The 25,808-nt window shown below is 41.5% G+C and overlaps 1 protein-coding gene across 1 annotated transcript in view; it reads left to right on the top strand.

Moving 5' to 3' along the window:
- Positions 1-25,808, top strand: part of LOC139442857 (uncharacterized) — a 134,316-nt gene that overhangs the window by 93,859 nt on the left and 14,649 nt on the right. Inside the window, exons 26-31 of the mRNA XM_071223760.1 lie at positions 1,059-1,371; positions 5,526-5,607; positions 6,304-6,398; positions 12,167-12,343; positions 16,863-16,896; positions 17,895-18,043. Coding sequence (XP_071079861.1) covers positions 1,059-1,371; positions 5,526-5,607; positions 6,304-6,398; positions 12,167-12,343; positions 16,863-16,896; positions 17,895-18,043 — 850 coding nt within the window. The remainder of the gene's footprint in view (positions 1-1,058; positions 1,372-5,525; positions 5,608-6,303; positions 6,399-12,166; positions 12,344-16,862; positions 16,897-17,894; positions 18,044-25,808) is intronic.

Genomic DNA, 25,808 nt, shown 5'->3' with positions numbered 1-25,808 from the left:
GTGGATTTATATCTAAAGAAAACTCACTCATAAGGGCGGTTGGGTGGCCTAGTGGTTAAAGTTAAACAATATGTGAAGCCCATTTCTGGTGTCCCTCGCCGTAATATTGCTGGAATATTGCTAAAAGCGGCGTAAAACCATACTCACTCACTCAGTATATATACGAATCATATGACTTTTTCTTAGGAATGTTGGGTGCGGCGTAAAACAACAAACAGAACGAACAATTATTCCATCCACAATATTGATGGTTCCAAGCTTCACCCCTTAACCCCTCCCGCTAATCTCTGTTGACACTGTAACTCAATAATGCAGGCCAATAAATGAGACAACAGCACGTTTTTATTTACATCAATTCTTTTATTTGTGGCTTCTATGATTGACTCTGCCGATGCAAAGATTGATGTTTTATTACAATGTGATATTGTGCGGCGTCGACACCACGCAAGGAATTACCCTATGGCATTATTCCTGCCGAAATTAGGTGGGTGGTCTGACACGCGATCTTTTCCTTTGACGCAGAGATAGAATTGTATTGATGTTGTGTTACGATATTTGCAAGCGTGGGGACGTGACTTTTAGATGGAATTAAGTTTCAATTTGAAATCCGACCATACTGAAGTATTCCCATGACTAAACCCAATGGAGTGTTTCTTTTGTTGTCTAAACGCCAAAGTCCAAAACATTCATGTCCATGAAAGTACATTTAATAGTTAACGAACATAAATATTGTGATTTTATACGATAAGGACAGATCTAGTTTACCGATGTTATTTGTGAACAATGTTTGTCGGTATGTGGGTGAAATAAAAATAAAATATTTTTCTCCACAAAGGTTATGTGAATATGTAACTATGTAAGGAGTGTTATTTAAGTCTGTCTGGTCTATTTTATACCTATTGATTTGCAATGTTACCTGTTGTATGTATTTTGTGAGGTCCCATTATCGGATTCAAGTCCCGAAGTCTTTTTAGCAATTGGCACCTTTTGGTAAGAGCATAACCTTTAACCGTGACCTTTAACACTGACCTTTAACCTTGACCTTTAACCTTTTACAGTAAGGACAAATCAAAAGATGAAAAAACAAAGGCTGAAAAGGGGAAGGAGAGTGAAAAGTCTGACAAATCTGAGAAGAAAACCGCTGATAAACACAAAGAATCTAAACCGAAGGAAAATACCAAAAATACGAAGGGAACTAAAACTAAATCAAAGTCGGAAAAGTCCAAAGGTGAAAAGAAAATGCAGTCAGGCTCCAAGACCCCCATGTTGGCAGAAAGAAGATCACCTGATGGACAGAGCGATGAAATAAATGATAAGAAGAATAAAGATACGGATGACGAGAAGGAAGACAATGCATGGGATACAATGGAGGTATGTCTTTGATCACAATATCATCGTATAATACCTTTTATGTTGAGGCGATAGTGGGGTAACCTTGTGGTTAAAGTGTTCGCTTGTCACGCCGAAAACCCGGGTTCGATTCCCATCATTGGTACAATGTGTGAAGCCCATTTCTGGTGTCCCCCGCCATGATAATGCGGGAATATCGCTAAAAAGCGACTTAAAACAATGTTCACTCACATTTATGTTAAGTATTTCTAAAAAGTATTTCTAAAGTTTGCATGTGTATGACACACTTATGGGTATATCATCCATATTCTAAGTTGTCAAAAAACGACATGATTTATGATAGCATAATGAAAAATAACATATCACTGGCAAAAGCTTGTTTGTTCGCCGCACTCTGCAGTATTCCAGCTATATGATCCACTCTGTTGGCACGATGTCACGGAATCAGCCACATCACCGAACGTGATCACCCGATCCATTAAGTCGCCTCGCACGACAAGCACAGGTTGCTGAGGGCCAATTCTAACCCGGAATTCTGAAGGAAATTGAATTGAAGAAGTATTTCTCGTTACCAAAATAGCCAAGCAAAGATGTGTTGGGGACATGTCGAATGTTGTGTAGAAATTAACCACAAGGTTTACACCCCCCTGAACAGTGCACAACAACAACATAATACAATGGTATCTTCAAAGAACCACAATGGCTTGAACTATCAGTAACATCCTCTACCTTTGTGTACCAATGTAATCCACCCATGATTTTCTGTGCCACAACTTACTGCCCAGACTAGACATTTTTAACGGACACCTTTACTTTTGTATATTTTCAGTAGATGTCCTTTGGCAGAAAATGAAAAATTACACATACCGCTTAATTAGTGAGTGAGCGAGTTTGATTTTACGCCGCTTTTAGCGATATTCCAGTAATATCACGACGGGGCTTCACACAGAAATGGGCTTCACACATTGTACCCATGTCGGAAATCGAACCCGGATTTTCGACGTGACGAGCGAACACTTTAACCACTAGGCTACCCGACCGCCCCTTATCGCTTAATTAAATAAAGTAGTTGTTAGTGCTTTGTACTCCTTACTTTGTGGACTAGGTATATGATACACTTCCATACCATATTTCTGCCACAGCCTTGCATCAAACGTTCCTTTGTTGGTTACAAGGGGTTGATATATTGTTGTCTGCTGTCAAAACATGGTACTCATCTCAAAGCAAGACTCCTTGGACTATTATATAGGGAATCTCACCCGAGTGTCTTTTGATATCAGATATATCAACACGAGTTGATAAAAGTGAAAAAACTCCGAGGCTTCCCGAGGAGCTTATCCACTTTCATCAACGAGTGTTGATATATTTGATATCAAAAGACCCGAGGGTGAGATTTTATTTATTTATCAAACTTCATTCTTCCAATTTTGTTCAGTTTGTAGACAATAATTAAGTGTTTTAAGTTGTCTTTAGTGTAAAAAGTACTGCTAACAGCTTCACTAGCGGAGCCATTAGTGATGTCATTTGATTGTGACGTCATGGTAACAATGACGTTGCAGTGGTCTGCAAAGCATTGTGAGACAATTTCATTGCAGCGAAATCTACAAATGATATCATGTATATTTTGGATGATAAATTGTCTTCCATTTTAAATCATCAAGTCAAAGTTAATTTAAAATATATAAAAAATGTGCAAATAGGATGAGGTGAAATTGGGTTTAAAGATTATTGCAATTATAATGGGACTGTAAATAAGTAAGTAAATCCATTGTTAAGTATGTCCTGTATTATGTACATAAATAAACACACCCACAACCCAAAAACAACAAAAGGTCCTAAATTATTCCAGGAGAGGTTTTCGAGTGAACTGCCATCATGCAGTACAAGCCATGTAACATGCTTCTGTTGTAGTTGCTTCTTTGTAAATAGAAAACACCCAACAAATTATTCTTCATTACGTCCAATCTTCAGTCATTACAAATTAGTCACTCCAACATCAAAGCCATCTAAACTGCCATCATTACCGGGGTCCTTTATATTCTATAAATTTCCTTCAACATGTCTCACTTTAATCTCTACACGTAATTACAAAATAAAACCTCTGAAAAAAGCACAAGAGTGTCCTTTCAGTACCACGGCACCATTGAGTCAAGATCCCGTCTCGTAGATCAAATATGTCCAATATTTATCCGGAGTTTAGGCAAAGCATTAAAATCCATTAAAGTCATCTTCCTTGTTCCTGTCGTGAGTTGCGAACAAACAGTTCGGGGCAAAAACCCTCGTCCCTGTTCGATAAGGCAATAATCCTCCCTACTGTGAGCTCTTATGCTAACTGTGTGGGCAGGGTCTCCGATCTGTCGTGGTGCTTTGGTATTTGCGCTCATTGGATCGGCTGGTGTTGGAATTGCCTTGTGCTGCACAGGCGACACTATATCAGCATACAAATAAACGTGTAATTTGAAGTAGGTCTCAAGGGATAAAACCCAAACAAAGTTCAAGACGGTCGACAAATGTTCTATTATGCAATCGCTGAAACTAATACTCATGTAGAAAGCATGTTTCAAGACACAAAGCTATTTTCTGCTGTACAAACATATGATTTGTAAGCGGGTTCAGCTGTATCTCCGCATTGCCAATACCTCATCCTGATAGTGATCTGTTGTAAGCGGTTAAGGTGTTTGTATAGACAGAGGCCATCTCGTTAACTTGAACACGGCCTTGCAGAGCAGGCGTTTTCTACAGAAATATAATTTTGGAAAACAAATATGATTTATTCTGCTAGAGCTAATAGACATATTTAGATCCGGTAAGAGTCTTGGATATTCCTTTAGAGAATCTGATCCGAATGTCCATTCACTACGTGACTTAATTCACTGACCTGTATTACGCTGACCTTGACCTCCACTCAACGCGAATATCCTTTCAGCAAATACTTGGTGTCTTTATTACCTGAATGATCGCATTGAAATTTGATACTTATTTTGTTTGTGGTGAGTCCCGATGGGTGAAATTAGTGATTAACAGCATGATGATCACCGTCTCTGGGTCGTGGTCTAGTGGATAGAACGTATGCATGCCCAGAGGGTTGGTGGTTCGATCCCCGGCAGCGTCATACCGAGAGACGTTAAAATATGGCATTTGTTGTACACCTGCCTCCGGTTAGGAATACTACAAGGACTGGTCGCCTGGTGGATAATGTGTGTGAGTAGGGTATCCCTGCTAAACTGCGACCACCTCCGTGGTCTGGTGGTAGAGCGTCCACCCGGAGAGCGGAAAGTCAGGGGTTCAATCCCCGGCCGCCTCATACCAAAAGACGTTAAAAGATTGTACTTGTTGTTACCCTGTCTGGCGCTCGGCTTTAAGGGGTTAAAGCAAGGACTGGTCGGCACTGAGTCAGTATACTGTGTCTGAGTGGGGTATTCATGTTAAACTGCGGCATGGTATCCCAGTGGGCTAGCACTATAAATCGGCATCAGTCCGGACTAGTACAAGCAGCCACACAAACACACACGTGCATGCACGTCGCTATATAAGTGAAATAATCTTGGACGCGACGTTAAACCCCATTTCACCTCACCTGTTAAACTGCAGCATGGTAGCTCGGGAAGTCAGGCTCGCTGACTTGGTTGATGCATGTCATCGTAACCCAATTGAGTAGATCGATGCTCATGATATCAATCACTTGATTTTCTGGCCCAGACTCAATGATTGGCAGACCGCTGTCATATAGCTGGAATATTACTGAGTGCGGCGTTAAACAAACAAACAAACAAACAAACAAACAAACACGTCGTTGTATAAGTTCAATAAATATCTTGACTTTTCGCGACTTTGAACCCCATTTGTCTTCGCCTCACAACCTTTCTTGAAATACAGTCCTCCATGTCACACAATGTGGTCTCACAGCCAATGAGATTGGTCTTATGTTATTTTCATCCATTTTGACCACACGATACCCAGATAGAGTCGTTCAAGAAAACAATAGTTACGAAGCACGTATTCTGCACTAGATTCCCAAAGGGTTATTTTTGCTTGACTGAGTTCGATAGATCTGGTTTACTGAGGTCTCTGGGCCTTCCCGTAAAGAGTTTGCCCCTCTGATGTTTTTCGCTCAACTTGTGTCTGTCACATTTAAACCCACAAACCGATTCTTCACGCCTACTTGTCTTTTCTAGCCCACAGGGACGATCAAGGCGGCGACAAACTTCAAGCTGGAAGAGCAGTGCAAGATTTTAAATGATGCGATGGATGGAATCGGTAAGGCTGTGAACACTTGTACTGTGAAGTGGTGAATATCGGAGAAAGGACACATATATATTATTCCACTTCTGGCGCTGTGTAGTGTTTAATACGATGACATCGAAAACGACTACGACAACAATAACAACAGCAATAATGATAATGTAGTAGATGAATTAGTGATTTTAAGACTGTCACGGCTTGAATTCTCTTCTGTAAAATAGCCATGGCTATTCATTTCATGAAGGGAAGTGAGTAACTTTGTTGCTGTTTTGATTTTCATATAAACGGGTCATTTCTCACAGAGTACTGGATCATCGTTGTGTTGAGCGCAATTCCGTAGCACGGATGTACTCAATATTACATTGGGGGCGCGGGCGGGCTAGTTGTCTCAGGCGCCGCGACTCGCTGTGCAGAGTTGCGTCCCTTTTGCGCGCCAGAAACCTATGATTGTGGGTTCGAATCCCGGTTCACCCCGTTTCTAGGTTTGTAAGCACCATACCCGTGCTCGTGGGTTTCACTGAAGCGGTAAACGTCTGAAACCTGCATCACTTCGGGCTTTCCTCCCACATTAAGCTGACACGCCGTGATATAACTGTAATACTGTTAAAAGCGGCGTTAAACCCAACTTACTCACTCAATATTTCATTCGTACATATGGTACGGCTTTAGATATAACTACAAAGATATCATAGAACGTGTTCGTACAAATAGGTACGGACGAGGGGGCCATCATCACAGTTCTGACTTCTTGCAACAACTCTCAGAGACAACAGCTGAAGAAGACGTACAAGAAAACATACAAGAAGGTGAGTCTGGTTCCTTTATATTCCGTTTCTAAATAATTTGTCAACGTGAAATTCGCATATTATACGTCTGTCATACATAAGTATATAAAAGTCACAGCGGAAAATAGCAACTGTGCTTCACATAAAGTTCAATGTTACTAACTGTATTCTGAAATTAGATAACGTATCTTTTAATACATATTCATGAAGACATATCCTCGACTTTAAGGTCGTGATTCACAATTTGTTAATGCAAGTTAACAATTTGATGTTTGCATGTTTGCATGTTTGTTGGGAGCATGCTCCTCATGCACTAGGTTTTTAAATGTCTCCTTTTACCAGGTCTCGGTTTTGTAAGTGAATTTGTTGTTGTAAATCATTGAACAGATAAAGGACCAAATATTATGTAGTTATTTTCAATTTTGACCACCTTATGTGAAGCAAATGTTATTTATTTCCGCTAGTGCATGTTGTTCGGCCGCCAAGACCTGGGTTATATTCCTCAAATGATTACAAATATTCATGTCATATTTTCAATATCGCATTATCCAAAATTGGAACATAACTCAACGTTTTACATCAGATCTCATCCACTGTGAGTCTTCGATCAATGACGTGGAAGTTAATAACGCAACGATCATAGCTGCTAACCGTTCCACAGACTGATGTTAGTTCTACGACTGTCGGTCAGTGTTAAAGTATGGGTGTTACGTACGTCTTAAGTCTGAGATCCCTTTGTGGAACGGGACCCTGAGTGTTACGTGTCGATTCCCAAATTAAAACAATATGTCAACCCAGAAATCTATACGTGAAGAACAACAAACAACCAACAAGCGGTATACGATCAACAAATGTATCACATGTACACAAATTTTACTTGGTTTACAAATGAACACAAGTTACCGCACAGCAATTATAATGGCAGTATACAATAGAGAGGCAGTACAGTATGATGGCACAAATAATATGATGGCAGTGGTCAGTATCAAATAGAAAAGTACAGTGGTGATAGTAAAGGTCAGTGATAACAATATATATTCACCCAGTGGCGACGGTGGTCAAGCTTCTGAGATGGGCTAGGAATGATGAGCAATCCTCACAGAAAAGCTGGTTCCGAACCGATGAAAAACGAGAGAGTCGAAATGTGTTAGAGATACCTAAACACGCTCTTGTCCCATTTATTTCGTCTAACCAGATACTGGAAAGTTCCAGATGTTTCTATAACATACTATCACCGCCCGCGGTATACCGGACCGGAAGTTTACACACCTCACTAACATCTAAATATTCTAACTTCTGTTTGGACTGATCACTGTCCAAACACAATACAATGAGCGTCTACCGAATCTCGACAGAAACAATGTAACAGTTATAATCACTGTTCAAAAACAAAATATACTGTCACATAACAGAAGCCATTCTATAAAGTACGCCCAGAAATACAATCCGCTTAACAGTTAGTGTAGAATTATGTTTCCTTTGAACGAATATGTATTGTACTCCCGACATTTCTGACACCTCCATCCATTATTGAAATAAATGTCCTCTCCCTACCCCGACAGTGCGCCGCCGAAATCCTTCAATTTGTGATAGACATAAAATTAGTGAGATCGCCGCCTACCACTCAGACAAAATGTCTTTAGCAAAGGAAATATGCTCGAGTTCTGTATGTCTATCCGATAATCATTGAGTTTTTGTAGATTTGTGGACGTTGTTGTGACGGGGGCTTCAAAATGATATATTTCCTGGTATTCAATGTAAAATAACACACGCAAATTTCACGACACAATGTTTAACGACATTGTAAATACAAAATGTTATCGGTAATTTTCCATTGGTAACTCGACATCAGTCTAGACTTACACGAGGACATCATGATAGTTACAATGGATGACGTTCCATGATGATGTTGATCCGCCTTGTTGGCAGAACACAAGAAAATGTCGAACCTTGCCGAGTGCAACATTTTCCAACCTTGGGATGATATTTATCAAGAAAAGTATTCATACGCAGTCAATAGTCCGGCAGATTTCGTGGCTTTGAATCCGATAAAAGTATTTTTTTCAACCAATCATAATGCATATGGCATATGCTCATGTAATGTAGGCTCACTTAGATAATGTACCATTGTATAATCTTACGGCCGTGAAGAAATAGATTAATCTCGCGATGTACCTGTGTTCTAATTGTGAATCCAGTTTAAACAAGTTTTCAACCATATATACATTTCTGCTGTCAAAACATGGTACTCAGTTTCAATATGTTTCTCAAAGCAAGACTCCTTGGACTATTATATAGAGAATCTCACCCGAGAGTCTTTTGATATCAGATATATCAATACGAGTTGATAAAAGTGGAAAACTCCGAGGCTTCCCGAGGAGTTTTTCCACTTTTTTCAACGAGTGTTTTTGATAGATTTGATATCAAAAGACATGAGGGTGAGATTATATTTATCATTCAACATCATTCTTCCAACTTTTTCAGTTTGTAGACAGTAATTAGTAGTGTCTTAAGTGTAAAATGTATTGCTAACAGCTTCAGTAGCAGAGCCAGTAGTGATGTCATTTGATTGTGACGTCATGGTCGTTGCTTTGACATATAGAAACAATACGAACGGAACATAACGCTCGTGGGTTTTATATTTAGTGTCATATCGAAGGTGATTATACTCACACGCAAAAGAAACGAAAGTTGTTTTAAGCAAATAGGTAACAAACACGGAACCATAAATTGATACGAGTTTTATAGCATGTAGTGAAGCCTGATGGTGTTATCAATATTTTTGGTTGCATTTTGGAAGCCCTGAGTAAAAACGCAACATAAAAAACAAATCGCCAAAACGCACCATTTCAATGACTATGTGGGTATCATGCACCCGTTTCTCGCGAAATTGAAAATGCACGCACTGTCACGAACTGTAGTGAGTATAAAACTGGCCGATTCTTGGACCTATTTTTTGCACAACATCAACAACACATTTTCCGGCACGACAACGCTCGTCCCCATGTTGCCAGAGCTACCGTGACCTTTCTTTTCAACACAACATCCGTGTTCTTCCGTGGCCAGCCCTCAGCCCTGATCTGAACCCCATCGATCCCTTGTGGGATGAGGTTCAAAGGCGTCTGCACAATGTGCTCCCAGTCCCTACAACTGCCGATGAACTACGCACAGCTGCTCTGGATGTGTGCAGGAGGATCCCTAGGGCCTTCACAAATCGTCTGATCCACTCAATGTACAGGAGATGTGTGGCAGTGATCAATGCTAATGGTTGTCACACAAAGTATTGACTGACATTTTGGGTATTGACCCGAAACTGTGTAAGCCCTTAACATTTGAATAAAACCCAATTATGTCATCTTTTAATCCATTAAACTGTCTTCAGTCAAATTTTTGTCAATCTTGCCCTATTAGTATTTCTTGTCTTTACTGTTAAAAAAACAAACATGTATACTGCATACTCGACTTGCGTTTCTTTTGCGTGTGAGTATATCTATTGTTATTAGTCTTTTAATAATCTTTGAATTTCAATGGTTAATCCATACTTCGTGAAGAAACAATTAAACTTAATGCTGATTAAACGATGTATAACTAACCGGAAAATGGTTGGTCAAATCACGATACGGACACCGACCTCGAATAATGACTTGTCACATGATCACCCTTGACCAGTCATATGATCAATAATTAACTTCATTGACTAGAAAACGAAATAACGACTGCCAGTGACAATGCACACTTCGCCAATCTTTCTGAAGAATCTCTATGAATTATACTTGTTGTAAGGGGACGACTGCTAAAAGGTCAAATTCAGCACTTTATGAATGGATTTCGGTATGATAAAACAACTGATTGCTCAAGTGAGGTCATTGTCCGAACACAAGGTTCCGCGGTCCCGTCCCCAAACCATGTGGTCTGACCGGACACGTCAGAGGCCTTGTTTCCGTATAATGACCAAGCCAAGAGTAATTCTTTGTATATTGCTGTTGCCTCTAACTCTGACTTACCGATTAGTAATAACAAAAAAGGGGAATTGCGTATGGACAAAAACTGTCCTCAAAACTGTATGACTGGAGTGATGACTTCAAGTTTCCGAAAGTCAGTTTTCTCCTTATGTCGAACAATGTTTCCAGCAGCTCCAGCCTTTGGTGTCTACATTTCACAATTTTTGACGTGCGGCCTAGCATGATCGTACTACCACGATTTCCAAAAGCATCATACGGCTCTTGCTCAAAAGTTGTTTGATCAGGGTTACAATATGTCAAGGCTTAAACATGGTAAAGCATCAGTAACAAAGGTGACGGCTGAATTCCTCTTTTGACTTGTACCATGTTTCCATGTTCTTTCAGGTGAACAATTGGCTTGCCTTTGCACGTGTTTGTGATGGGTGCCACTGGCGGGGCAGGATATGCTCACCTTTTCGATAAAACCTCGTTTCATAACTACTTGATAGTGATTTATAGAAACATGTGTATGATATAGTCGTAATCATACATTGGATATTCCTTATGATAATGAAAATATTTTTGTCGCTTGTATGTAGGTAAATGAGTAGTAAGCCAGTTACATATACCTACAAGTTTGATTGTAGTATATGATGGCAGTATTTTGGTAGAACGAAATAGGTTCGGTAACATTGGTGTCTTTGCCGAATCAGTGTTGGTTGGTTGGTTCGTTTGATGGTTAACGTCGCACTCAGCAATATTCCAGCTGTTTGACGGTGCCCCAAACCAGTGGGTTGCTGACAGCCTGTTCTAACCAGGAATCCCCAAGGCATCAGTGCAGCAGGTCACATCAAGTAGAATATACTCAGAATAGACCTGGCATTCACGACTCAGACTATCCAACTGAGAAGAATTCTTAAGCATGTTGTTCACACACATCTCACTTCAGTGACTGATGCTGTAACAGGCTTTTTCTTGTTCGACTGTTTCTACCTTCTGCCCACGAGTGTAAAAATCAGTTTTCACCATTCTTTCAGTCAAATGTGTATTCTCCTACCACAGGAATAGCCCAGCCGGTCCGTATTGACAAGGCCCATGTAAATTGCGAGTCTTCATGGGGACGAGTTAGCGAGTGAATTAAATAAGGAAATGTGTGTTTAGGTGAGAATGAGTTTGTTAACTGAGGGATTCTTGAAACGTCAGGCGTTGATTACTTTCGGAGATTGATTTCTAAGTCCACATTCACAAATGAACCCAGCACATCAGCGTCATTCCAAGATGTAAGTCCACCGCCCTGATGGCAAGCGTTCCGAAAAGAGATGCTGCTGCGATGGTGGTTAAGGACTCATGTTCACTTGTCTTGTATTCCCTGTTGATAGAGTCCGATGTAATATGATCAGCTTTTGATGTTACATGTATACAGATTAGATATATTTCGTTTTGGAATCATGGCGTTTTTAGTAATTGTGTTTATATAAATCCTTCTTCATTTGACGGACGTTCTCAGCGACAAGAATAATTTCTCTGGTCAGCGTGTTGCATGTCATTGTAACATTGGCACTCAAATAGCTCACTTTAGGCACAACCAATCAATTGTTTATATCTTTTGTGATACAATCGATTCGATTTTCTTAATACAGTATGACAGGGCCACTCAAAGAAATGCTTTTTTGCAATGTCGCTGTGTGTCAGTTCTGCTTCTTGTAGCATTTGGGAGAGCAGGCCAGATGAAGTGTGGTCAACGACGCTCAACAAGAGCTCCCACTGTTCTTGTGCGGTGACGTCACTTAAACAACATTCAAGTGCATTTATGTAAAACTTTAAGTTTACGCATTTTTGGCTTTCCAGGAATTGATGGCGCATTTAAAAGGGGAGCTTACTGGGGACATGGAGGAAACGGTGGTCTTACTACTTATGGAACCAACAGATTTCGCCGTCGAGGGGATGCATCGAGCCATGGACGGAGTTGGAACTGACGAGAGGCTTCTCATGTATTCCACCCTTGTCCACAGTGCCAAACCGCAGGTAAATAGTGCCATGTTAGCAATAGTCACCCTTGTCCACAGCCTTAGGCCAAAGGTAAATAGTGCAATACCACCTACACTCACACTTATCAACCATGCTAAACCACAGGTACATACACAATGGTCCATTCTGTATTAGCCATGGCCACTCTGATCCACCGTGCTGAGCCACGGGGAGATACAAAAAGTCCACACTATATTAGCCATCGTCACGTGGGAGATATTTAGGTTTAAGGTACCACGAAAAATGTCGAAAAAAAGATCAGATTTGAGAAATGACTGCCAGGGATAAAACGGTTTCGGTGCCAGAACCAAACTCCCCACACATGCGAAATATTAAACGTGGAGCATGCAGTCCCCCCTGCACTTTGATTGAGTTAATTCTTGATTTTGACAACTAAGTTAAAGATGCACACGTAAGCTCTCTACCCTTGCTTCCATGCAGTATTTGCGACCAGATTCTGTCGTCTACAACGTGATGAACGCTCTCGGCTACTGGCATTTTTCAAACTGGTAGAACTCTGCGAAAGGGTTTAATATGTCTCGGTCTGTGATTTGCAGACTTTGGAACAGATTCCTGCAGACGCAAAAAGTTAATGATCGGCCTCGCACAGGGCGCCATAGGTCACTAGCACTAGTCCAGGAGCGATTAATTAGAAAACAGGCTTTAAGATATGATCCCAGACAACCAATCAAATCGCTGTTCACTTGTACCAGGCCACCATTGTTTAAGTTACTGACCAGCCAATTAGAAATCGTGTGCATGGTCAGCGACAGTTATAAGGCCAGGCTCACACAGATCAGATTGTGGCTACGACACGAAAAGTCGGAGTACTATCCTCCATGATCTGGAATGTCCTATCATTGTCTGAATGCAATCGTATACGTTCTTGCCGAATGCGAACCGTCTTTGTCGGTTCACTGCACGGTCACTGTCTGATCTCTGTCTGGTCGCATTCGGGAGAATCGGGACGCTGTCGGGACAGATTCGGTCGTTTTTTACCCTGCGGAAGATACAAATCGGATCGGATTCGGATTGAGAACTGGAGAATCGAGCCGATTCGGCTGGAAATGGCTGAATTTGGACGCTTCCTGAACAATATCTGATTGTTTGTGAATTTTCCGCCACGAATCACAGGATCCTGATCAGACTTTTGACAAATTTTAATCGCGAATGGTCCTATCAAGTACGGCAGTAAAAATCCTGCTTGTGTGACTGAGCCCTTATACCACCGTTCTAGCAGGCGCTATTGGTTTTAATGCGTAGAAACTGGGGGAATTGCTGATGGCCTCCTGTAATGTGTCACGCTATACTTTCTGTAAAGGCGTGGACTGGTCTGGTGGCGTCCTAACGAACGTCATACGAACGTAAACGTAAGGCAAAATGACATGTTTAGGGACGAATCTGTTGTTTGTTTGTTGTTGAACGCCGCATTAAGCAATATTCCAGTTATATGACGGCTGTCTGTAAATAATCGAGCCTGGACAATCAAGTGATTGATATCACGAGCATCGATCTACGCAATTGGGATACGATGACATGCATCAACCAGGTAAGCAAGCCTGACCACCCGATCCCGTAGTCGCATCTTACGACAAACAAAGTCGCCTTTTACGACACGCATGAGATGCTGTAGACCAAATCTAACCTGGATCTTCACGGGTGAATGGATCTGTAATGATATAGGCCGGGATCGCTATAACTGCCAGAACGCCGCTGGATATTGTTCATGGAATGTTCACTGCATAGTACTACCGAGACAACATGCTGGCGCCAATAGTTGTTCCGTTTGTGCGCCAAGTGTCCACGTGTAGCCTTTCAAGGCGACTGTCCCCTGCCGGGCACATAAAGTAACTGACTGCGTCCAACAGAAAAACATAAGCAGAATGCAACCTATCGTTGTTGGAAGATTCCAATTAAAAATAGGGGTCACGGGGTGGCCCAATCGTCTTAGGCGCCGCAAGTCGCTGTTCAGATTTGCGTCCCTTAGGCACGCCAGTATACTATGATTGTGGGTTCGAATCCCGGTTCGCCCCGATTATGTTTCCAGGATTGTCAGCACCATTCCCGTGCTCGTGGGTTTCACTAAAGGGATAAACGTCTGAGACCTGCATCACTTCGGGCTTTCCTCCCATATTTAGCTGACACGCCGTAATATAACTGGAATACTCCTCAAAGAGGCGTTAAACCAAATTGACTCATCCCCTCATTCACCCAAATAAATGGATCAGGTGGAAAACTCGCTGTGACCTGACTGGTTGGTACCGTCGTGCCCAGAATGGTGGATGCTTTCACTGTTTTCCTTGGTTCAGACTCGACTACTTACAGGCCGTCGTCACTTGAACATTGCTGACTATAGCGTTAGACAACGTTCAGTCATTCTAAACGAGGATTCAACATTGTATAAGGAGCTACTACTTTAGAGGCTGTCGGCGAGCACATATATCCTGATTTAAGTATACAATGACACTATGGGAAAATTTAATGCTGAGCTATTTTGAAGAATAAGGGTTAAGTGATCATTACCTAGCCTTATCAACATCAGCAGGCGGTTCTGCAATCTATCGATCCCCAATCCGCATCATCACGTAATCCCCATGCATCTTTTCATCTTCCGAGTCCTCCGCTCACTGCTTGAAAGCATCTACTTGTAGTGATTCAACTTTCAGAGCACAAAATAAGATCAGAATTCAATATCGCTTAAACAGCCTATCATTAAAGAGACACACATATCTGATAGCACTATTGGTGTCGCAGGTTGGTGTTGACACGACTTGAAAGAGGGAAGCTCTATCAACGATGTTTGTCAGGGGAAATCAAGTATGGAAGCCTTGCAATGCCAAGGCGCCATCTTAACTTGTCGTTGTGGACGAGGGGGTCTCTCCCTTTGGCTGTCGATGTAGCTCCTTGCCCTTTCATCGGCCCGAGGGGGGAGGACGTGGCATAGTTATCGCTCTTCTGTCTGCATCCAGGGGGTGATGAGTAATCCCCAGCATCGTCGTTCTCGATAGCAACTCCATTAATTGGCTTTCTTGATTGAACGCACAATGTAATCATGTTCTGTGAATGCTAAAGTATGGCAATATTCATTTAGGGTTTTGAATTAGCTCTCTATCATTCTATTGATAAATCTATCTATATTGATAGTGTCGACATATGGTCGTCAATACTGATTTAATTAGTCTTTATTCTATGGGCATGTGTCATATAAACAAGGAACTGACATATTGTGAAATTTGAGCACCTTAAAGCGGCTGCGTGAATATTGATTCCGCTGCAGTCGGTGGTGCATACTAGTGGTTGATAGCATGAACAGCCATCCACCAGATGGACAGGGGTTGCTGGGGAGCTATTGAAAAGATTCCCCACGAGGGAAACAGTAAACAGAAACGGCTGTGGCGACGATGTGTCTAGTGTGAGTGGGTGAGCTTAGTTTCACGCCGCCATGAACAATATTTCGCAGCACTCAGCGATATTCTATCTATATGACGGCGGCCTGCAACTAATTAAGCAAGGACCAGACAATATATGACAAGAGTACAATAGTTGGTAATTCAAACACTTGGCATTTGGAGAGTCGCCAGTGAGATGTCGATACGTACTGCGGGTGAAGCAAAACATGTCCCCGACTTGTTCTGCTGATGAGCGTAATCGAGGAGTATTTCTTGTACGAGTACATCGTGAGAGTGGGACTTGTCGACGGCGCCTCCTCGAGTTGTTCAGGCCGCCGTCTCCAGTTGTCTAGGGCGACGTAATTCTCCGCACGATGCGTCCCATTGGCGTGCTGGAATGGTAGGATCAGCACCATACCCATGCTGCTTGGTTCCATCAAAGTGGTACACGTCTAAGATTCGCATCACTTCGGGCTTTCCTCCCAAGCTGACACACCGTGCTATAACTGGATATTGTTCCAAACGGCATTTAACCAAATTGAATCACTGACGCTGAGAGACATTTGCTATGGAATGGAATTGGTATTTTATACCGTACACCGCTATATATTCCAGTGCTGATAATGACTATGCCAGTTGAGCATGAATGAAGTGCAGTACTCAGCAGCGTTAGAAATTGGCACTAGTCCTATTGTCCTTGCCAAACTGCCCAAAGGTAATGGTATCATAAGGACTAGTAGAAATTTGCCATTTTAAAGGGTTTTGCTATATGTTATCATTATAAGGACTAGTGGACGAAAACTGTTAGTTTCTAACGCTGGGTACTAGTCTCATCCCTATTGTCCGCCGTGACCGTTGGCATGGATAGGCGAAAGGGCGGGGGTTCAATCTCTTGACCAAGTCTCACCAAAAGACGTTAAAGTTTAACGAATGTTTAGATTAAATAATATGATTTTAAGCTTTGTCCAGTCAATACAGTTCATAAAATCCCGCACAACACGTTAGTGACAAAGTTTTAACTCATAAAACCAATTAAAGATACTTGCAAGTAGCCTATGTTTATCTGCTTTGATTTCTTGATCTTGTACATTACACATACATGATAATAAATCCATCTTATTTTTCAGGATCTGAAGAGTCTGTGCAAGAAATATAAAGAAGGTGAGACAGATATGCATGATGCATGGAGGATTCTACAGATCGGGTCATGCTTAAAGTCATTCATCATACAAACGTCGTCGCACAAAGCCGAAATAGTACTGTGTGCGCTTTTCACAAATAGTAATACGACCAAGCCGAAATAGTACTGTGTGCGCTTTTCACAAACTGTTGTACTGCCAAGCCGAAATAGTACTGTGTGGGCTTTTGACAAACAGTACTACTGCCAAGCCGTGATAGTACTGTGTGGGATTTTGGCAAACACTAATACTGCCAAGCCTTAATAGTACTGTGTGGGTTTCTTACAAAATTGCGAAATTGCTCTTTCAAAGAATAAAATAATGCTTTTACAAAATAATATAAATGCTTTCTCAAAGGATAAAATTATTGCTCTTTCACAAAATAATATAATTCCTCTTTCAAATGATACTATAATTGCAACTATATTTTATTGCAACTATTGAATATTCTCTCCAAGAATGATATAATTGCTGTAATAATAACAGGAAGGAGGCTAAGTTACAATTGACCCTTTTTAAGTTTCAAACGTTGTGTTTAATGTTAATGCTGTGCACAAGGCATAATGTTAACATCCGAATCGTGACTGTTTTGCCGTATCCGACTAGTGTCAAGTATATGAATGTCTTTGTGATGAGTGAGTGAGTTGTGTTTTATGCCGCTTTGAACAGAACTTCAATTATATCACGGCGTGCCAGTTTACTGTGGGAAGAAAGCCTCAAAGTTCTTAGGCGTTTACCACTTTAAACCCATGAACACAGGTATGGTGCTGACAAGCCTAGACACATATAATCATGGCGAATCTAGAATTCTAATCCATGATCATTGCTTCCTGGCTCGCCTAATGGACGTAACTCTTCACAGAGAATTGTGACGCTTTAGGTGACTGGGCCACTCCTGGTGTGTCTGGAATGACAATAGTTTGTTTGTTTCTTGTTCACCTTACCCCGTTTCTCCATAAATGTTCTATATTTAACCACCAGCGCACAAGAAGGATCTGAGTAAAGCAGTTGCGTCAGAGACAAGTGGCGTGATTCAAAAAGTCCTTCTCAACATTTTGGCGGGAAAACGTGCGCAGACGACACAAGTCAAGGAAAAAGATGTTGAAGAATCAGCCAAGAAACTTCACGGAGTATGTGTTTTCTTGTTTCAAAGTAGACACAATTTATTTATAACAACTTAATTTACTGTAATGGCCACGGACATCAGAATTGTGACCCCACGGAGTGTTTTCTTGTTTGTTTGTTTACTGGTTTTGCGAACCCGCCAACCCTAAATATCACAAATTTGGAGAACAAAATGTGTTTCAAAATAGTCCTTGTTTTGCACCAAACCCAGTGTATTTCTTTCAGTAAACGAACCTCAAAGAAAGGAGTTTGATATGATCATTTGAAATTGAGCTAATGAGCTAAATACCAAATTCAGTTTGCTTGTCTGTCACTTGAAGTCATGTCTTTGAAGCTTTAATTTCATCTGGACCAACACCGACAAATTGCAGGTTTTTTAAAAAATAAACCATTTCCTAAATCAAGTAATGTAAGCCACCTTTGCTTTATATTGATATATTGATTCAAATCGTTATGATGCCATTTGCAACGATTCTCGTGGATTTCGACCATGGGGGGCTGAGTAATTGATTTTCCATGTCTCGAACCAAGCTCAGATCACCTGCAATCTGTGTGGTTTGAACCTTTGCCTGACCCATCAAAATCGAGTATTTTTCAAAATTAAGTAAAAGTGTGAATTGTTCATATTGATGTTTTTTTTGTAATTCCGTCCTATGTATACATGTCTGATATATGTGCGAAACATATGCCAATTTTGTGATAACTGTACAAAACAGTGTCATTTTCAATCTCATTAAAATCAGATCAAGGTTCTCGCTGCCGCTAAACAAAGATCTGAGGACATCCTATTACGGGTCACGTCAGAACGACCTTTGGCGAACTTTGACCGACTACTGAAATGACAAACAAGAAGTCAACATCAGCCAATTAGAAGGCAGCTTTCTCGAGCTTCACGGCACTCGTTTCAACCTGGCGACTTCTATTTCACACTAAGCTTGAAAAATATGTTTACAATCAGTTCTTGATTGAGATTTTGAAAACTGAACAAAGGAACATCACGGAATGTCTAATATATGGTTGAGATTGTATGGCAGTGCTTCCCACATACTGTGCAAACGCCCCCTACGTTCAAATGTTTATCCCACGGAAGCGAGAGACAGACGATAATTTTGACGGAATCAGTCGTACGGGTCGTAACTGTCGTTCGGAATACCCCGTGTTAACGTTTTCGAGGTTGCATGATTAGAAAACACATTCCGACTGTCACTTTCACGATCTCGTAAGCGACGCTTTGATTGGTCGGATGAAAGGTCGTTCTGACGTGACCCGAAATGGGATGTCCTCAGATCTTTGTTTAGCGATAGCGGGAACTAACATCTGATTTTAATGAGATTGTGTCATTTTAGCATTAGGTTTGAACTGGGCTTCTTGGAGTTCAGTACATTAGCACAACGACTTTACTATTCTTTGACGAAAGATTTTGTAACTTTTTAAGATTGCTGTGGAAACATTGTATTACTGGACCCCGATACAAACTGTATACAGTACGTCCATTCCAACTACTTATCGCATAAAACGTATTGTATACAACTGGTTGGATCAACGAATTGTATCGAGTGAATGGCTGTGGCTGCGGAGTTACCACAATATTGAATAATTACCTTAAAATCGCCGTACATAAATCGCATCATCGCCGTGTGTGATATTGCACCAGGCGCCCCGCGCCACCTTTATAAATGACATTGTGTTCACCACATGATTATATTTCCGCGAACCTGCACTGTCTCTCAAACGAGCTACACAAACGGATCTCCTGTAACATAATTTCATCCTGACACACCAGCGTGTTTCAACGTCAAAGACAATACAGTTATACATTAAACTTGCATGAAACACAGTGGTTCAAAGAGCCGATGTACAGTTATCACAGAACAGTTATTAGGTATCCTGGCAGTCCCATGGAGGATAAACAACCACAATTTCTCAAAGTTTGATACCCCATTTTCGACAAATTATTTTGAAAATGTCGACATCCTCAACGAGATTTTTTATTAAGCGAATCCTGTTTGTGGTCCTTTTCATGGTTTATAATGATGGTGCTGCATATATCTCGAGTATGTCACCTTTCCTCTCAACTTGTTTTTTATACCTTCGTCAGAGATGCCATTCGTTTTTAGCGTGAAAATATTAAGATAGAGACGTTATTTATAGAAACGCCTTTAAAGTGGACTTTGACGGATGACAAACTTGCAGACATATTAACCGATAGGATATATGGCAGCTGTGGGGCTGTCCTTTATAAATGATCTATACCAACTGTCTGTACAAGACAAGGACTGGTCGGCTGGGAATCATAATACTGTGTCTGAGTGGGTATTCATGTTAAACTGGCATCTCAGTGGGCTAGCACTTTAAAACCGGCATTAGTCCGGACTAGTACGAGCAGCCACACACACACACACACACACAAACACACACACACACACACACACACACACACACACACACACACACACACACACACACACACACACACACACACACACACACACACACACACACACACACACACACACACACACGTGCGTGCATGCATGTCACTATATAAGTGCAATAATCCCACTTCACTTCACCTCACCTCAACAACAGATCATAACGCCATCACCACCAAAGTCACTGAATTGGTGACGAAGGCAACGCGACTCATCATTGGAGACGCCCAGACATGTTTTGCCCCTCGCACGGGTGCCGTACATTCGTAGACGTCGTCTGTGTGTCCTCGCCTCTGTTGCCGGGGATGGTACAAGCTGTGATGGTTGTTGTCTGGAACCTTCGTCAACGATACGTGGTTCGAATCCATATATCTCAGGCGAGTGGCTATCCCGAGTAGGAGGCCACTTCGGGGACGGCTTGTGACGTGGTTGTTACGTTGATAACATCGCCTTAAATGCATTCCTATGGCTCGCCATCTGCCATTTTCACTTAGGCGTGACACAATGAAATCTCATCAAAACGATCAGAAGTGGTGTTTTTGTGAACGCGGCACTTACGAAGATTGCTTAGAGTGGCATGCATAGGGGATTGGATATCTGGCCTTTATATGGAACATCTGAAGAAATGTCTCCTGAATATTGTTTTGCCTTTTGGAGATAGCCTTTGTAGTTGTGCTGTAACCTGATAAATTTCATATTGTATAAAATATGTTCACACTGACCACCTGCCCAAAACGTATCGAAACAAGACCTCAAAAGGTCCTTAATTATATCGTACTCATCCAACATCCTGTGAGTGAGTGAGTCAGTTGGGTTTAATGCCGCTTTTATCAGTATTCCAGTTATATCACGGCGTGTCAGCTTAATGTGTGAGGAATGCCTGAAGTGATGCAGGCCTCAGACGTTTACACCTTCGGTGTAACCCACGAACATGGGTATGGTGCTGACAAACCTAGAAACATAATCGGGGCGAACCGGAATTCGAACCCACAATCATAGGTTTCTGGCGTGCCCACGGGACGTAATTCTGCACAGCGAATCGCGGCGCCTTAGACGACATCAAGTACTGCGTTATTGTCTACCTAACACCATAACAACATTTCTTCATCGTTCAGGTGAGCTACAGCTCTGCATTTATAACTTGGTTTACAGATTTTTTTAATGTAAAATATATACAGATGTATGTGGTAGAAATAAAAGTAGATTTTAGGGGGTTTATCCTCGGCTGCGTCATATCAAAAGACGTTAACGCAGTTAGGTTTTTTTCAAAAATGTTTCTGCTAAACAATATTTTTTTTAAAGCGATCACTATATCGTTAAGTCGATAAGATAATTTTTGAAATGATAAAGTTACAAATTTCTGTGAAAGCCAACAAAAACCCGGAAATAGTTAACACTAGTGACAATTATTACCGACATACTCTGTACTGTGTACGACCATAGCCATATCGTCTCCCAGTGTTCAATCACGGATTAATGGTTTCTTATGTCTGGTCAGACTGATGATGACGCAATTCATATGGAAACCTTTTCTGCTGTCTCGTAGTTTTCCGCCTACACAATCCTAGTGGGTTGCAGCAGGAAGCGACTGCTTTAAAACTAATCATATATTTTTTTCCGTTTTATTTTTTGCTTTATCACAAAAACGCATCTTCAGTATTCAATCTTGGTTAATCGCAGAGTCTACAGGGTAGTTTTTACATAGAATATAATGTACAGGAACATCTAATTGTGTGAGGATTTTGTCTGTCGGTGAATTTATTATATCATCTGATAGGAGTTGAAGTCTTTGTAAATACTGACTCGAAGAGATTGTATGGTGTACATGGTGTTTTAAAGAAGAATACACTGAATCAGTATTATCCAGGTTAATCGTCTCTTGACTACTGTGGGGACACAGGTGGCCAAGTAATGTAAGACGCCGCAATTTGATGGAAGAAACATGATCGTTGTTCGAATCCCAGATTCGCCCTAAATATAAATCTAGGTTTGTCAGCACCTGGATTTCACCAAAGTGGTAAACGTCTAGGACCTGCTTCGCTTCAGACTTTAGCTGACTCTCCGTGATGTAACTGTTATACTGACAAAGCGGTGTTAAACCTAACTCACTCACTCTTGATTACAGCAGTAGCTCATATATGAATGGGGGGCACGTGTGGCCCAGTTGCCTAAGGCCCCGCGATTCTGTTGTTTGTGGGTTTGAATCCCGGTTAGCCCTCATATGTGAATGACTGGTAATACTACCTCAAAGTCACGATACGATAATACGACGATAGACAATGTGAGTGTTCACGATCAACTAACTCGACAATTGAGAACTTTTGATGCATATTTTGTCTCTTGGTAGGATTCGCTCAAAAAGATCGTATTGGTGTATAATATTAATTTTATTTCAATCGAAACCATAACCTGATCAGGGTGAATAATGGATTATGTCAATTCACATAAATAGTTACAATGTCGATCAATAAGGTTAGTTAACCATCTTATATACAAATTGTTAGTATAGCTGTTAACTGCAAGCAAGATTGAAGACCGCTACGACTATCGTGTATTCGATTATCATATATTCTGCAACTTCTATGACTATGGTATATCGAATAAATGCAATTATAGCTACCGAAAACATATAAATGTTATGACTGTCGTTTGTCGTAGCCAAAACAACCCTTGCTTTGACCTTCGAGGCAAGGGCAAGGGACCCACAGCCCTTCAAAGAGGAGACTCTCTCTTATTAGGGACCAGTAAAAGGAATATAACGTTGTGACCCACAGTAACACCGACATTGACGTTTGACAGTGGAAAGAGCTTTTCGCGTTCCTAATGCTATTATAAAGAACTCTTCCTCCGATACCTATTGACTGCTGAAGCTGATGTTGGCCATGTATGTCCCTTCTTATCAATGTAAAATGTCAACACCAGACTACATAAGCAGTCTCGATTATCTGCCTTAACGGATTCCATTAAGGGGATAAAACAAGGACTGGTCAGCGTGAGTGTCAGTAAACACGCACACACCCACGCACGCACGGGCGCATGCACACACACGTCGCTACACAAGTTCCATTATCTTGAACGCGACGTATAACAGCATTTTACGTCACCTTACCACGTTTTCCATTTATCATAACGGCCTCGAAATTGACATTTATTTCAGTGAATAAATAACAACTCATAATTTTAATTTGTGAAGTTGAGGTTCGGTGGATCAAAAAACTACACAATGGAAGAACAACGCACTATCGTCTATCATGAGTGAGCGACGTTTTACGACGCTTTTAGCAATATTCCATCATCATTGTGAGAACAAGAGAAATGGGCTTCACACATTATACCCATTTAGGGAATCGAACGTACGGGGACAGGAACGTGAAAACAACACAGGTACCCAAGACAATCTTAATTTGTTGCCGTCTTAAATTGATTGTCCAGGACATAAGCCTGAACAATGCTGACCGGTATAGAGCTGTGTATGGCTGACCGGTATAGAGCTGTGTATGGCTGACCGGTATAGAGCTGTGTATGGCTGACCGGTATAGAGCTGTGTATGGCTGACCGGTATAGAGCTGTGTATGGCTGACCGGTATAGAGCTGTGTATGGCTGACCGGTATAGAGCTGTGTATGGCTGACCGGTATAGAGCTGTGTATGGCTGACCGGTATAGAGCTGTGTATGGCTGACCGGTATAGAGCTGTATATGGCTGACCGGTATAGAGCTGTGTATGGCTGACCGGTATAGTGCTGTGTATGGCTGACCGGTATAGAGCTGTGTATGGCTGACCGGTATAGAGCTGTGTATGGCTGACCGGTATAGAGCTGTGTATGGCTGACCGGTATAGAGCTGTGTATGGCTGACCGGTATAGAGCTGTGTATGGCTGATATTTATGTGTCTAGGAGACCGAGGTCGTGCCCAGTCGGTGAGATAAAACTGGATCCATTAATCCCCCACGCTGACTCAAAATTCAATGATTGACTTCATGGCGTAGAATATTGTTCGGGAATGTAAAGATTAATCACGTGACCAAATGACTGGCACTAAGACATTCGACTGATATGTCAAAATATATGAGCCCCGGAGGTGACATTTTCGCGATTCCACGAAAAATGCATTGTACTGAAAACACAAGCATACGAGGTCCTTAAATTCTGACCAAATTTCGTCGCGTTCTTATTTCATATTTTAGTGGTTGATTAAGAATATTTGAGAAACGAAAAATTTGAGTTATTACGGTCTGCCATAAGGATGGATGTGCTTATAAAGTACCCTAATTAAGATCATCTTCAAGATGGTTTGCTTAAGCTTGAAGAGCTTGATTGAGTTCGGTTGTCCTGTCAAGGCACATTTTGGTCTGCAATTGGAAAATTGATAATTCAGTTACATCTGGGAAACAATGTTCCCTCAATTCAAATGCCGAGAGGTCCATCTTGCACACAGCAATAATCTATTGTCTAGACATAGACCTAGCATTGCAATACAAGCCTGACAGAGACGGTTCATTAATATTAGGAGGATCTTACTGGTTAGCCAGAGGAGCAGGGAGTTGGAAGTTAGGGGATGGAGTGGATACTAAAATATATTTAAATATATTGTACTTTTAAATTGCTGATGAGTGGTAGGGATGACAATAATTATAGCGATACTGCTACTGCGGCTAAAAAATTGAAAAGGCGATGATGATGATAATGATGATGATGATGATGATGTGGGCCATATTTTTCCCTTTGTCCACTTTAAAGGAGCTATAATATCCTACAGGTGAATCAATGACATCATGATGCAGGTCCTGGGCTGAATTGGTGACTACCGTAGACCCTGGTTCGATTCCTCACATGGGTACACTTTGTAAAAACCATACCCCCCCACCCCACCAAGTCTAGTGGTAGAGCGTCCGCCCGGAGAGCGGAAGGTCCGGGGTTCGATCCCCGGCCACGTCATACCAAAAGACGTTAAAAGATGGTACTTGTTGTTACTCTGTCTGGCGCTAGGCGTTAAGGGGCAAAAACAAGGACTTGTCGGCTCGGAGTCAGTATACTGTGTCTGAGTGGGGTATTTAGGTTAAACTGCGGCATGGCTAGCACTATAAAACGGCATCAATCCGGACTAGTACAAGCTGCCACGCACACACACACACACACACACACACACACACACACACACACACACACACACACACACACACACACACACACACACACACACACACACACACACACACACACACACACGCCTGCATGCAAGTGCAATAATCTTGGACGCGGCGTTAAACCCAACTTCACCTCACCTGAACAAGAAAGAAACCAAACATCGTATTTGTGAATATTCATAAATGCGGCGAT

Source organism: Haliotis cracherodii, unplaced genomic scaffold, assembly GCF_022045235.1.
Source record: "Haliotis cracherodii isolate W230 unplaced genomic scaffold, xgHalCrac1.p SCAF_5, whole genome shotgun sequence".
NCBI lineage: Eukaryota > Metazoa > Mollusca > Gastropoda > Lepetellida > Haliotidae > Haliotis > Haliotis cracherodii.
The sequence above is the reverse complement of the archived record's forward strand: the minus strand, read 5'-3'. Positions and strand labels throughout refer to the sequence as shown.